Genomic DNA, 15,908 nt, shown 5'->3' on the forward strand with positions numbered 1-15,908 from the left:
ATCGAATATTTAATACAGCAAAAGGTGTATACAACATTCACTTAATTACATTTATGATTTGAAATATTGAATATGCACTTTTATGGCAAATGAGTATTCGTAGGTAAATCAACATTGAATGTCCAATCTCTGGTTGCGCAGGGAGTAAGTATACAACCTGGAATATTTAGGAAACGATAGCGATGGTACTTAAATGATTATAGCTGGATACACTAAGGGGGGGGGGGGGGGTCCCGCTGGTTGTAAGACAGTAGGAGGGGGGGGTTAGAGAAGCCGCTGGCGGTATCCCATCTGGCCGACGGTGTCTTGGGAGAATCCAAAGTCTTAGACACAGTGCCCACAGAACCTCGGGCAGCAGACGAATACAGCTGGACCCTCTGTGGAACGGTATCTGCCGGTCCACAACGGAGAGACGTGGTGCGACCTCACGTGTAGAGCGCCGCCTCACCTGGAGTCCTCTCCGGGGGGTAATTCCAACACTCGACAGTGTTGGCCTTTATCCATGGAATAATCAAAGCACACAAAGCATAATCCAAGAGCCGTGGAAGGCTCGCCGTCGTCGGGTAGAGTAATCCAATATACAGGTCCAGTCGCTCTTGACCCGGAGCTCCTCGGATGCAATCACCACTAGGGGTCTGACCAGCCTGGATAAGCGTCCAGATAACGTCAGGAACGATGGGGGTACTGATAACTGTAGAACTCGAACCGAACGATGCACCATACATAAATAGACTATTATTAGCTTAATAGAATACGTCCAACTCGACGGTATGGTGCCAAACTATGACCATTCAACTATTAATCTACACGATATCTCAATGCCTATTCTGGGCCAAGTAGGCCCTACTACACCGCACGTGCTTCGTGGGGAGGCTTTTGCGTCTGTCACTCTGTTGGAGGGTAAAGAACTGGACTAAAAGGAAGTTCTACTTTACGAGCGCCATATATATATGCGCTATGAACCAATAGTACCACACGTATTTCGCCCGACATATTACTGCGCGGAACCGGGGGTTTGCCTCGACATGTTAGGCGGCACGATTGAACTTGGACCTAGGGGTATGGCAACCTGGCGCCAGGTTCTCGTCCAATGGTAGAATGAAACTATTATGGGCTGTTTAGTAGAAACGGGGATATTCAATGCATATTGTACAAGGAATATACAGGGGATATCAAACGATATACAAATACAATTAAATATATATATATAAATAAATATACATATTCGGTTTAATCTGATCCTTCACAACAGCACCGTTGGCCAAGGTTGGGGGGTTTGACTCCCACCTGGGGCCACCCCTACTACAAATCTGCACACTCATGGCACTGACCAGTGTTGTAGTCGAGTCACTAAATCTTGAGTCCCCAGTGTTCGAGTCCAAGCTCGAGTCGAGTCCCCATTACCCTAGTCCAGGGGTCAGCAACCTTTACTATCAAAAGAGCCATTTCCCCCCCTCCCACAAAATAAAATTCATCTGGAGCCGCAAAACCAATTTACCCTTAAAATGAAGATAACGGTGTATAACGTTTTATATATAGTTATTCCCAAGCATACCCCACAATTAGCATAAAACGCCTGACGATTGCATACCCAAAGTATTTTGCGATTTATTATACATTATACTAGCACACAGTTTGTTGTATTGATGGAATTATAAAACAACAAAAATAATATTTTTGACATTTTATCGCCGTTTTTACCTGTTATAACAAAGGAAAACCTCAAACTCTTATGAAGAGGAGAAAAAAGACTGGCATGTAGACCTACTTTAAAATAAAACACAGAAGAGGAGACAAAACACTGGCGTCTGTAGACCTACAGTACTTTGAAATAAAACCCATAACTATGCAGGTATATTTGAGTCCTTCCCTTATTTGTGGAAAATGTATAAAATATAAAATAGTCCACTTTGAAAAAAGACTGGCATCTGTAGACCTACTTTGAAATAAAACACAGAAGAGGAGACAAAACACTGGCGTCTGTAGACAGACTTTGAAACAACCCTGAACTATGCAGGTGTGTTTGAGCCCTTCCCTTATTTGTGGAAAATGTATCAAATAAAAAGTACTCTACTTTGAAAAAAGTCTGGCATCTGTAGACCTACCGGTACTTTGAAATAAAGCACAGAACTATGCAGCTCTATTTGAGTCCTTCCCTTATTTGTGGAAAATGTATCGAATAAAAAGTAAAAAGAATTCTCACCACATATCAGGCATACAGGTAAACCTGCATCGTTAGTCGTGAAAGCAAATTAATCTGTCCATGCTGGGGGGGGGGGAGATCCAGTTTCCTCATTTCACTTCTCCGGCAAGCCATCCGAGACGATCCAAGTCATTGCCGAGCCGCAAAACTGCGTGGAATACATATTTCCAGTACCCAACGCTGAATCAATAAACGCGATCGATATTTGGAATGGCGATCAGGAATTGGAAAAATCTTTTTGGAGAACATCTGATCTGAGGTAAGGAATCTATTTGACCAGTCTTAGGATAATCGGACCTTTTTTCACAGAAATATCAGCATGTGCCATATGTGTGCGTGTGCTGATCAGGAAATGAATCGATTTTTCAGCTCGCTTCTCTAGCGTGCATAAGTACACATACTATCGATAATCTAGCGTTTATTTGAAAACTATTCATAAATAGGCCGAAAAATGACATTTTTTTGTGTATTCCAGAATATTCCAGTAAAGGGCGTTTATCACAGAATCTTAATATTTTCCTGAAACTTTCAAGAAAACGAGGGTTTTTCAAAATGGTATAAAACGGAAATGAACCGATTTTATATATATATATAATAAAAAAAATCCGTTTCGACAATGTTGACAGCAAACAAGTAATTGATAAGCGACGGCCAGATTAGACACATAGCCATAATTTTGATCTGTGGTCATCTTGTGCCCCGCAGCAACGGTGTGGAGGAGCCCATGGAGGAGCCGGCTCCAGAGCCCGAGCCCGAGCCAGAACCAGAGCCCAAAGTGGAGGAGATCAAGCCAGAAGTAGATGAGAAGGTTCTGGAAGAGATGGAGGAGAAGGCCCCTTCCCCCGTCCCTGTGGAGTCTCCGCCAAACACCCAGGAGCCCCCCAAGGTGAGACGGCCATCCTCTCTGCGTTGGTCTCAAGTGGTTTCCAAGGTTACCAGATGCTAGGGCTGTACCGAATGTAATTTTTTTAACATTCAAAGCTTCTATTGAAGTATTCGAACAAAGCTTTGAATGTCTGTCGTCATATTTATGACGTAATTAAATGTTATATATATATATATATATCCTCAAACTAAATCCTCAATTTGAATAAAGTGATTAATCTGATTAAATTGTTTTTTTTATTTATTTTATTAAAACAACTTTCTTTAATGAATATAACTCATCAGTTTCGTCAACATAAATAATCCAATAAGGGCACGGTTGGTACGAAAGTGACGTGACGTCTTGATGGAGCGCCGAGTGCCAAGCGGATGCAGATAGGCTACATCATTTATGATAAATGTTTTATTTAAATCTTTATGATGAGTTTAGTATAAATCTTTATACTATTATAATATTAGTGTAGCCTAAGAAAAACCCCATTGGTTTAAACAGAATCAGTAGACATGTAAAATATATATAAAAAAAAAAAAATTGTAAAAATTCTATTTTAGAATTAGAATGTAAACATGAAAGAAGCTTCGAACTATTCGGTACAGCCCTGCCAGATTGATCTAAGGTACACGATGATACAGGGATTTATTTTTTTAGGCAATGCAGATTTCACAAACAACCTGTTACCAAAAGTATCTGTTCATGATCATCTTCTTTTGCCAACAGTCCAACACCCTCTGTTATTCATACAAATATTGCCACAGTTGCCCCATCCCTACTGCAGGCAATACTGCCCCATCTCCACGACTTAAAGAAAGGGGGCACTTGACCATAAAACAATCCAGATGTGTATTCACATGATCTCACACAACTCAAAACAGGTTTGCATACTTTCATGTAGTTCGACAGTTAAGAGAGTTAATGGTGTTTGGAAATGTCCTCCAGTGATGTCATCAGAGGACACTGAATCCTTGCGTCGTTAATTACAACTCAATGAATTGTTGCTAATCTGTCATCTACATCATTTGAGGATTATTTGAGGACATATTCAAACTCATCAAATCTTTCAACTGTCAAATTAAATGAATGTGTGAAACTGTTTACACTTTTGAGATACGTGTGCGATTATGTGAAAATCGAGTGTGAAAGTAAAGTGGGGATATTATTGGTAGAGATCTGCACATATTTTTATTAGCATTTCAAATTTGTAAAACATACATAACAGTCCGACAACACAAGGCATTGAAAGAAAAACTGGAGGTCTGCACTCTTGCATGCATTCTTGTAGTTTTTTCCCCCCTCAGTTTTCTTAGTAGTTTCTTTCTGTTCTTGCTTTTTCTTGTAGTTTCCTTTTCTGTTTTCTTGTAATTCTTCTTTCTCAGTTTTCTTCTTGAGTGATATTCCTGTGTTTGAGCAGTAGTCTCGTTGTGCTCTCGCTTGCAGACGTTCTTCTTGGCGTCTGTGATTCTTTCTCAGTTTTCTTCTCGAGTTGTATTACTGTGTTTGAGCAGTAGTCTTGTTGTGATATTACTGTTTGAACAATGAGCAGTAGTCTTGTGATATTACTGTGTTTGAGCAGTAGTCTTGTTGTGCCCTCACCTGCAGACGTTTTCCTGAGCCTCTGTGATTCTTTTTTCTCCGTTTTCTTCTTGAGTGATATTACTGTTTGAGCAGTAGTCTCGTTGTGATATTAGTGTTTGAGCAGTAGTCTCATTGTGATATTACTGTGTTTGAGCAGTAGTCTTGTTGTGATATTACTGTGTTTGAGCAGTAGTCTTGTTGTGATATTAGTGTTTGAGCAGTAGTCTCGTTGTGATATTACTGTTTGAGCAGTAGTCTCGTTGTGATATTACTGTGTTTGAGCAGTAGTCTCGTTGTGATATTACTGTGTTTGAGCAGTAGTCTCGTTGTGATATTACTGTGTTTGAGCAATAGTCTCGTTGTGATATTACTGTGTTTGAGCAGTAGTCTCGTTGTGATATTACTGTGTTTGAGCAATAGTCTCGTTGTGATATTACTGTGTTTGAGCAATAGTCTTGTTGTGATATTACTGTGTTTGAGCAGTAGTCTCGTTGTGATATTACTGTGTTTGAGCAGTAGTCTCGTTGTGATATTACTGTTTGAGCTAGGGCTGGGCGATATAACGATAACGATAAATATCGCGATATATTTTAATAATCGATATTGAATATCAAAATAAAAATAAAAAACGATTTTTTTTTTTTTTTTTTTTTTTTTTTTTTTGTGACCTGCAACATGGCAGTTTTAAAACCAGAGACGGTGGACAGACTTGTATTTCTTGCCTGCAACTTAAAGTAATGGCTTTGCTTGTCCAAATGACAATACTGACCAAATTGAGATTTATTTTTCTCTTGTCCATTTATTTTGTTTGCTTTCTAATTTAAAATACAGTTTGAAACCGTCTGTACACAGTAGGCTATGTGTGCTAGCAGAACTAGACTCCAGTCACGGTGCACATGTGCAGTGGTTTGTCCACCAAAAAAGCGCCAAAAGATCAAAAATAAAGAGCCAGAACTGTTCAACTCCCCTGGAGCCACAGCCAGCAGAGAAGCCGGTTTACTTTCGCTTTTAAACCAGCTGCAGCCTGAGAACTGGAGTGTGAGGGGATGTAACACTAAAGATGGCGGCAATGACAAAGAATTGCTGCAAAATAAACATACATCTGTTGTTAAATTATTATTATTATTTTTTATACTTATAACAATTCGATAATTATCGAGAAATATGATAACATCATATCGTTATCGCGATATGATCTTTTTCCATATCGCCCAGCCCTAGTTTGAGCAGTAGTCTCGTTGTGATATTACTGTGTTTAAGCAGTAGTCTCGTTGTGATATTACTGTGTTTGAGCAGTAGTCTCGTTGTGATATTAGTGTTTGAGCAGTGGTCTCGTTGTGATATTACTGTGTTTGAGCAGTGGTCTCGTTGTGATATTACTGTGTTTGAGCAGTGGTCTCGTTGTGATATTAGTGTTTGAGCAGTAGTCTCGTTGTGATATTACTGTGTTTGAGCAGTAGTCTCGTTGTGATATTACTGTGTTTGAGCAGTAGTCTCGTTGTGATATTACTGTGTTTGAGCAGTGGTCTCGTTGTGATATTACTGTGTTTGAGCAGTAGTCTCGTTGTGATATTACTGTGTTTGAGCAATAGTCTCGTTGTGATATTACTGTGTTTGAGCAGTAGTCTCGTTGTGATATTACTGTGTTTGAGCAGTAGTCTCGTTGTGATATTACTGTGTTTGAGCAGTAGTCTCGTTGTGATATTACTGTGTTTGAGCAGTGGTCTCGTTGTGATATTACTGTGTTTGAGCAGTAGTCTCATTGTGATATTACTGTGTTTGAGCAGTGGTCTCGTTGTGATATTACTGTGTTTGAGCAGTAGTCTCGTTGTGATATTACTGTGTTTGAGCAGTAGTCTCGTTGTGCTCTCGCCTGCAGACGTTCTCCTGGGCGTCTGTGACCAGTAAGAACCTGCCTCCCAGCGGCTCCGTTCCTTCCTCTGGGATCTCCCCTCATGTCGTTAAAGCTCCAGCCTCACAGGTAACCCCTACAACAACACTTGTGCCTCTGTTTGGATACCATTTGTATGAGTTGTAGACTCGCAGGACCCATACTTTCAGGGTTACATGTTACAGCTAACCACTTACTACTGGTCTTTCTTTATGCCAGTTATTTACCAAAGCCATTACTTGTGAACACTTGTCCCATTTGCACCAAACTTTGTAAATATGACGAGTGATTCATACGACAGTGATGTGAGATAGTGTCACTGTTGATACTAAAACTTAGATTTACAGCCTGGGTCTGTTGACGTGTTTACACAGTAAAATGTTGTCAAATTTCATCATTGGGAAAATAGATTATCGGCTATTGTAACAATTCTGCCTCATTAACATTGGCAAGCTTTCCATTTTTGCACAAAATGAGTTCCCTTCTACCACTAACATTGTATAAGCATTTTTGGTTGAAATAAAGGTAGTTATAAGGTTTTTATTTGTTGTTAAAGAACTACACTGGGCGCTCCAGTAGCACACCACATAGTCGCGAAGCGGTCATCCCGGGTTCGTTTTTTATTCTTTCTTATACGGAAGGGGGAAGAACACTATCGTGGGTGTTCATATGACTTGTATTCTGCTTACAGCTTCGAAATGTCACTTTTGTTTACCAATGGCAAAGCCTTTTAAATATAATCAACGTTTCTGCGGTCTATGCGCAAAATAATAACTAGTTGAGTTAAGCGGAGCGCAGTCAGTACACCCCTTATATTCCGATAACGCTATATATAAACCATGCTGCATTCATTCGGAGAGAAAGACCTATTATTCCAAATGCTATTTATAGGGTTTTGACCATAATTACACTACTGTTGCTATTTTACAATGAACTATAATGAATTACGGTTCATACGGAACACGCTAGTGTTGAAACTAATGCACGGAAGCTTATTTCCGCGTTGTAATATTCATTCTACCACCGGGCGCCAGGTACGCATGCTCTGAGCTGTGCGTAGATATACGCACAAAGTCAAGCACAAGTTCAATTTGATAAGTCCCACACTTTGCTTAGAAATGATCGTACGCACGGGTTACGCACATATCTGTGCGTACGCAACGTTGATAAATGAGGGCCCAGGAGTCTACGCTGTGGTGACATCAGTCAGCAGCGACAAATGAACGAAAACATAAATGTTATTTTGCTACCTTTACGATTATGCAAATATTTTCATGTTGAGCTATAGATTGTGGATGAATACGCACAGAAAGGTACACCATGCAAATGTCCATGCTTTATTTGTTTTAAACGAGACGATTTAGAAATGGGGAAATACATTGCGTTGGACAGAGGCTGGAACACGGAAAAACGGCAATGACGTAACCACTACACTTCCCTATTGAGCACATTTCTTCTAGTTTCATCAGTTGGGGTACATGGAGTGCATTGTTCTGTGAAAGACTTTCTTATTTCTGCTTCTAATTTAAAACGCAGCATTTGGAAAGCGGTTTGGCAGCATTATGTTGTTGACATTGCTTTCAGAAATGTATAACGTCGATTTTTATGGTTTAATGGGGACCTGTTTTGTATGGTTCACTGCACATCATCCCTATAAAGTGTCTGTAGAGCTAACAGTTTTGGATTAATTAATACATTTTTTATTTTGAATAAAATTTAACCGAATTCTCTTTAGTAATTAGATTCAGTCCTAGGTTATCTGGAAAGTGGCCCCTCTTTAATATAGCTATGATGTGAAGCAGGGATGGCTCAATTCTGGAAGAGGGATTTTCTTCTGACTTTAATTATCGAGCTATTTTGTATGAGAGAAGGTCGTCTCGTCCAACTTATTAAGAGAGACTGAATGCAGACTGAATGCTCCACCATTTGCATATGAAGTGCACATTTTGGCTTGATGTGTGGGGCTGTGTAGCTCATCTCTTCTCTGGTGATTGTTCCTGTAAACAGCCCAGAGTGGAGACCAAGCCTGAGGCTCAGACGGCGCCCCTCCGACCCCGGGACCAACGCACGCGAGACAGACCAGCCTTCGCACCGCGAGGACCCAGGCCTGGTAATGATCAAAAACCTCACCATACTGTATTCTGTGCAGTTCACAGTATTAAAGATCTTCTTACTTACTTCTTAACTTACACAATCTTGTTATAACTATTATTGTTTTCGCGCATAGATCAGTAGATCAACTTATAATATGAGTTTCACCTTGCCACGCGCCGGTGACAAATAACAATCTGTTCTGCACGAATAACAATCTGTATAATCAAAGTCATGCCTCCTTGCTCTTGGCAAACATTGGTTCCCACACTAGTAGAAAAACACTGGTCTCATTGTATTTCTACACCCATCCAAAAATCCATGGAAAACATCAAGCCGTCACTACTAAACTGCAGATATGCACCATTTGTTTGAGACATAATCCATCATTGTAAACAAGAGGATAATCACTAAATGACAACATTGGGCCTACTTTATCATATTTAAAATGAACATGTCTGTGTTGGGACTATTCTCAGCAGTGTATTGTTACTTATTTCTGGCAACAGAGTCGTACGGCATAGTAAAATGTAAGTAGCAAGTGGGCAACGATAACAATACAAACAAGTAATGATGGATGGATTAATGCTTATTATACTGGTGGAATCCTTGAACAGCCCCATTCATAAAATATGTTGTAGCTTTTATATAAACTCTGGATTAGGTCTGTGGTCAACTAAAGAAATTCTTAGTCGACTTAAGAGTTATAGGATTTTGTTGTCAAATCAGTTTGAGTTGATTCAATAGAAAAATCTGTAAAATATGTAGAGCCTCTTTAAATCTTGTTCTTACAAGAAGTATGCTTATCATTTTCCAGGAAATAAAGCAAGAAAAAAACGAGTTAGTTGACGAGATTAAGGGTGCTTTCACACCAGAGCTGTTCCGGACTATCGGACCAGAGTTTGTTTCCTCGGATAGTCTGCTTTTTTTGGGGTGGTGTGAATGCTCAGTCGAACTCTGGTGCGGACCAAACACGCAAACTCTGGTCCGCCTGAAAACGTAGGTCTCTGTTCGCTTCATCGGACCAAACGCAAGACCAAATATAGGAAGTGACCTGATAAACTGCATCTTGGGTAGAAGGAAACAAAACAAACACTGCAGCGCGCATTCACTGCAAAACAAGTATGCGGTAAACATGTCTCGTGGACAGACGTGGGTGAATGACGAGGTGAAAGCCCTGATAGAAATATGGGCAGAAGACCAAATTAAACAGCTACCGTACTTTTCGGACTATAAGCCGCGGCTTCCCCCCCCCCCCATTTTTCGACCCTGCGGTTTATATAACGGTGCGGCTAATCTATGGATTTTTACAGCTAACTGGCCGCACTCCCTCAGCTCTGTGACCATCAGATCAGACTCCTAAATCTGCTGCAGCAGTGCACGCCTTGCCCCTCCTCCTCCCCCTCACAGACCCACGTCAACAAACTATTACGGCAAGAGTCTAGTGTATGAGCAGCTCAGGGCTCCTCTTTCAACATAACTGAAGCATTAAACAAAATGACCCAGTCAACGAACTATTCACTTTAGTTTATTTATACATGAGGCGTTGTCTAATGTTATCTAGCTACTGATAGCTCCTGATATCAACGTCTGATATCATCAGTTTGGCACTCGATTTCGCAGGTGCTGGCTAGCGCTGGCTAACTGGCTATTGTTGCTACCTATATGTACCCGGCGCTGCTAACTGGCTAACGTTGCTACCTATATGTACCTGGCGCTGCTAACTGGCTAACGTTGCTACCTATATGTACCCGGCGCTGCTAACTGGCTATCGTTATGAGAGCTAACGTTGCTACCTATATGTACCCGGCGCTGCTGACTGGCTATCGTTATGAGAACTAACGTTGCTACCTATATACCTGGCGCTGCTAACGTTGCTACCTACTGTACCCGGCGCTGCTAACTGGCTATCGTTATGAGAGCTAACGTTGCTACCTACTGTACCCGGCGCTGCTAACTGGCTATCGTTCCTGTTTAAACAAAAATGTTAATAAATGGGAGCTTCCTCAAACAGCCATCTCTTTCCCGACAATCCCTTCTGTGCATGAACCCTTACATATGGTAATTAAACATTAAAACACCTGCAGTTTATAGTCCAGTGTGGCTTATATATGTACACATCATTCAATTTAGCTGCTGCGGCTTATATTCAGGTGCGGCTTATAGTGCGAAAAGTATGGTACTTGTGGGCACTCATAAAAACAACGCGGTGTTGTTTAGCGAGAGGATGGTGGTAATGGGCTTCAATAGAACAATGGATCAATGCTACGTCAAAATAAAAAAAACTGCGTCAGCAATATATTAATAAATAAGCAGAATTAAATTAGATGTCCATAACATTTGTGTTTTTAATTAGCATAACCTAAATAAATATGAATTCAAGAAGTTAAATACTGAATTAACGACACATATTTATTAACAGGATGAAAGTTCAAACGAATAACAGGCTGAAAAAAACAATTAGACTATTTAATATAGGCTAAACGCAGTGCGTAAAATATAAGCTATGCGGTGCGTAAAAGGCAACTTTGGCTATAGCCTTCTAAAACTATTGAATAGGCTAAACTTCGTTTTAACTTCTTGAATTCACATTTCTTTAGTTTGCAATAATGCAACTGCAAGCCAATGTTCCGAGACATATTACATTTAATTTGTTAGGTTATTTGAATACACTGTTAGCCCTAAATGGTGAATTCAAATAGCCTAACAATTACAAATATATAAATATGTCTTGGAACATTGGCATTATTGCAAACTAAAGAAATGTGAATTAAAGAAGTTAAAACGAATAACCGGCTGAAAAAACAATTGGCCTATTTAAAGTCTGACTTGCTTCGAAAAAGTAGGAGTTCGGGGGACGAGAAAGACAAGTTCCCTTGGTATAATGACCTGGCTGGACGTTATACTTGGCACAAGACCCACATCCAGCCCGAAACATCGGAGTCTTTCGAAGATGAGACTCATTGATCAGACGGCATCACCAGCACTGCCACCGACTGAAAATTGTGACGCCTCCGCTGATCTGGAGTCTGTATTTCTATGCGTCTAGTACAGTGTTTCTCTCTTCACTTCACGCCAGAGCTCTTTAGCCCTGCACCAGATGGAAACATTAACCCAGGCAAACTTGTAGTCCAGAGGGCTCGCAGTCACACACACGCATGCGCGCGCGCACACACGTTAGGGCTCGCAGTCACGCACACACATTTCCACTCTCTATTGTGTCCAATAGACGAGCACCCTTTTCGACCGCGTGACATTGTTCAGAAAGTTTGGTGCGCTTGACAAATTGCAATGTGAATGCAGACGAACCAAATGAAGAATGCAACAATGTTCACCCCAGAATCGCACAGAGTCCACAAACTATATGTGAAAGCGCCCTAAAACAGTTGGTTAGTCGAGCCTGCTTTAGATATTTAGATATAAATAATCCTTTTGATTTTAACAGCCCCCATTCATCCACACACCTGTTCTAGCTATTCCATAATCTCTAGATATTCTTGAATGGGTTCATTCTTAATAACTTCAACTTGTTCACGGGTCACAAATCACAGTGGGTGTCTTTTTCTGTAACTTTCTTTTTGTCTCTTTGGCTGACCTTATGACCTTTTTGGCTGACCTTATGACCTGCCTGTCTCTGTCACTGTCAGATGGTGTCGCATCTTCAGAATCACAATCTGGGAAACCACACTTCAGTTTTGTCAACAAAGGTAATATTTGTAGTTTTAATATAGTATGTTTTTTTTTCTTTTTAATATGTGGAAATGCAACGTGTAGAATGAGCATCAGATTGTAGTAACGGTGAGTAGTAAGCCGGCTACGCCTTGTCATCTGTCATCCCACAATGGATTGTGGTTTCCAAAATTCTCCAGCCACTTTCACTTTCTTTTTGACTTGATGTTTTTAGAGTTGTTGGTGATTTTTTATGCTGCTGCTGACCCACACGGGGCAATTCACACTAGGTTTAATCTGACATGCTGGTTGGTCCTTCTGTAACTGCTGGTTCACGCAGGCAGGGGAGATTCTGAATCCAGTGAGATGGACAGCAGACGGATCATCCGGTACCCAGACAGCCACCAGCTCTTCGTCGGGAACCTGCCCCACGACATCGACGAGAGCGAGCTCAAAGACTTCTTCATGAGTAAGTCTGCCGTAGAAGCAACTACAGGGCGCTGTCCCGGTTTCTCTTTTTTTATATGAATACTTTCTTGTTCTTGCAGCTGGATGAAATGTTAATTTTTTTTTTCTGTGGAATTATATGGTCGTTGTCGTCGTCCCCCCCCCCCAAACATACCACCACCCCAGATTTAATGTCCCATCTCCCGTCAAATCCCTTTGTCTCCCCTGATCAATCGGTCACCAACCTTTGTCTCTCACCCCCTTCAACCCTCTCCAGCCCTCCCCAACTCTCATAAACCATGATTCTTGAGCTCTATGTAGGATGCTAGGCCTGTCTTCCTGGGGTCATCCAGCATAACTCTTGTATTTCGATACTCTGTTTGAGCTAAATAAACCTGTGTTAACTAAGTATATTTTGACTGAGTACATCCTTGATACAGCTAAATTCCTCCACAGTTCATTACAAGGATCTGTTGATTTTGGGGCGTCTGGGTGGCGCAGCGGAGATTGCGCTCGTCACCAATGCAAGAGACTCCGGTCTCGAATCAGGGTGTCGGCATTGCCTCCGGCTTCGTCCAGCTGTCATACTAACTCAATTGGCAGAGTTAGAGGGTGGAAGTCGATAGGTGGGGATTTGGACGTTGTGGACAGTGACTCCTACAGATCGGTTGGGGGACGCCTGGACAGCAGAGACAGGAAGTAGCGGGGGTACTGTGAGCCTCCCATGCGTTACACCTCGCCACTGAGAGTCTGCGCTGGCGGGTGAAAAGATGCGACAGGCTGCCTCCTCGTGTACCGGAGGGGACACGTGATGCAAGGGTTCTATCCTCCCTACAACCGACCAGTGGGGGGCATAGTCGAGCAACGTTCAAGACAGGGGAGGGGAGAATTGGAAACACGAAATTGGGATGGGAGAAAAATAAGGAAAAAAAGTGGATTAAAAAAAAAGGATCTGTTGATTTTGTCTTCCAGCGTATGGGAACGTGGTGGAGCTGAGGATCAACACAAAGGGTGTGGGGGGGAAACTGCCCAACTTTGGATTTGTGGTCTTCGACGACTCCGACCCGGTTCAGAAGATCCTGGGGGCCAAGGTAGAAGGGGCAAGTATTGGTCTTTTTCACTATTCACTCTCATTCACTCTGGTGACGCGTTTTTGGTGGCACACAGCGCAGGGTCGTCCCGACACAACCTGGGGTTTCACTTAATGTCAACTTTGCCGTTTTTGTATTCAAAGCCAGAGTCCCGAAGTCTCTTTAGAATGTTCCTTATGTGATGTAACCATAAAACTACATAAAACGGTGTCTTATGGTGATGGAAGATGCCAGAGAAATTATTATTCTAGAATGAGAAATATTGTCACACACTTAATTGATCTTCGTCTTTAGTGTTTGTTTTGTTTTTGGGCTTAAGTTAATAATTGATCTTCGTCTTTAGTGTTTGTTTTGTTTTTGGGCTTAAGTTAATAATATTAATTAAATATGTCCTTAATGTTAATGTCACTTTAAATATTAAGTTAGCAATGTATATATGACTACAACAATAATTGCTTGCTTATATTTATGAAGCACCTTTTCGAAACGGTGCCCCACAGAAGTAAAGTCTAAAAAGAAGAGCTATTAACGACTTCTCAATAAACGGAATCAAAGGTTAAGATAAATTATTTTAAATGCCAGTATTGTAAAAGGGCCTTTTTTCTTTATAAGAGGGGGCGGGATTTAAAAGACTAGTGATTTGGCTGAACTCCTGCATATAGCTGTCCCTGTCCGTATAGAGAAACATATAGCTGTCTCTGTCCGTATAGACTCTATACGGACAGGGACAGCTTTATGTTTCTCTATACTATACCTTTCCAGGCGTTTACTCATGACACCACCCCTTACACCGCCAGCGCATCGGACAGGGCACAACAGGTGAAGGCCCTTCTCCACCTGGCACGCTGCGAGGACCCCCTGCTTCAATAAATAAATAAAAACTCCTAAGAGGGCCTCTTTATTGAAGGGAACTTAGTTTTTTGGGGGGAATATGGGGGTTTACGTTGTAAGTAGGGGTCCACGATATTGATTTTTTTTACCTCTATCGATGCAGATAACTTTCTGCTCCTCAAGGTCGATACCGATAACCGATATATATATATTTATTGTATTATGATTTTTTTTCCTTATGTATATTCCTGTAGTTTTGACCTAACCAGATTTATCATGACATGAGCGTTACTACTATGAACAAAACAAAGCCAAGAGAACAGTTTTGACTCTTCAAATAAAGTGACTATTTATTTTTCCAAATAAATATAATTTGAGTCAACAGGAAACCAGTTTAGCTCCTGAAAATGACTCCTCCCTATGTGGGTGCGAGGGCCAAGACCCATTACCACCCTTACCAGCTTATTTTGGGAAAGCTGAAGGGGGGAATACAGCCTCTCAGGCCTAGCCCCCCTTACCTGCTGCCAGTCTGTGGCGCGTCCTTCTCGAGGTGCGTTCCAACTGCCGTCCCTCTGTGTTTTTACGCCTCGCGTCTCAGGCCTCTCGCCATTTGGGGTCTGGCCTCTTATTGAACCCTGACTTCGCCAGCGAGGCATCAAAGATGAAACCCCCGCTCCCTCCATGTAACATTCTGGGACGTGATGGTAGGGGGCGCATAGCCCACTCTGGCACCAGCATTTCCGCAGAAACCGGAGGGACTTGAACCCCGCGGCCCACATACTCTTACTCCTACTACCGACCACCCGCCCTGCTCGCTTCACCACCGCTCTTAATGGCGGGAGAAAGCTTGTGTCGCAATCGTCTGCCATCAGAGAGACCGCATCCGCTCTTGTCGGGGGTCCGTTTGATGTCAACGCCGGAGCTACCTCTCTCACGAGTGAGGGGCGCTCGATGGCTTCCGAGCGGCACCACTCTGTGCCGTTTGCCACCGGTTGGGAGGAGGGAGTGCTGGTGGAGCCGCCAGACCACTAGGGGTGGGAATCACCAGTTTCATCACGATACGATACGATATAGATTCTTTGGACAACGATACGATATTTGCCGATATCACAGTCTGCCACGATACGATTCAGGTGCCTGCGATCGATATGAGACTATATTATATGCCCATTTAACACAATCCGTAACATTTAGATCAACTAAAAAAAGGCAACGGAAATATCATTT

At 41.8% G+C, this 15,908-nt stretch overlaps 1 protein-coding gene across 2 annotated transcripts in view; it reads left to right on the forward strand.

The window, feature by feature from the left end:
• g3bp2a (G3BP stress granule assembly factor 2a) overlaps positions 1-15,908 on the forward strand; it is a 37,067-nt gene that overhangs the window by 9,111 nt on the left and 12,048 nt on the right. The window contains exons 7-12 of one of the 2 annotated variants that reach the window (XM_084318729.1): positions 2,909-3,089; positions 6,541-6,642; positions 8,560-8,662; positions 12,291-12,350; positions 12,653-12,781; positions 13,732-13,850. In XM_084318729.1, the coding sequence (XP_084174855.1) occupies positions 2,909-3,089; positions 6,541-6,642; positions 8,560-8,662; positions 12,291-12,350; positions 12,653-12,781; positions 13,732-13,850 (694 nt within the window). The remainder of the gene's footprint in view (positions 1-2,908; positions 3,090-6,540; positions 6,643-8,559; positions 8,663-12,290; positions 12,351-12,652; positions 12,782-13,731; positions 13,851-15,908) is intronic. The other variant, XM_084318730.1, reaches the window with a different exon arrangement.

This window comes from Notolepis coatsorum (assembly GCF_963971535.1).
Source record: "Notolepis coatsorum genome assembly, chromosome: 7".
NCBI lineage: Eukaryota > Metazoa > Chordata > Actinopteri > Aulopiformes > Paralepididae > Notolepis > Notolepis coatsorum.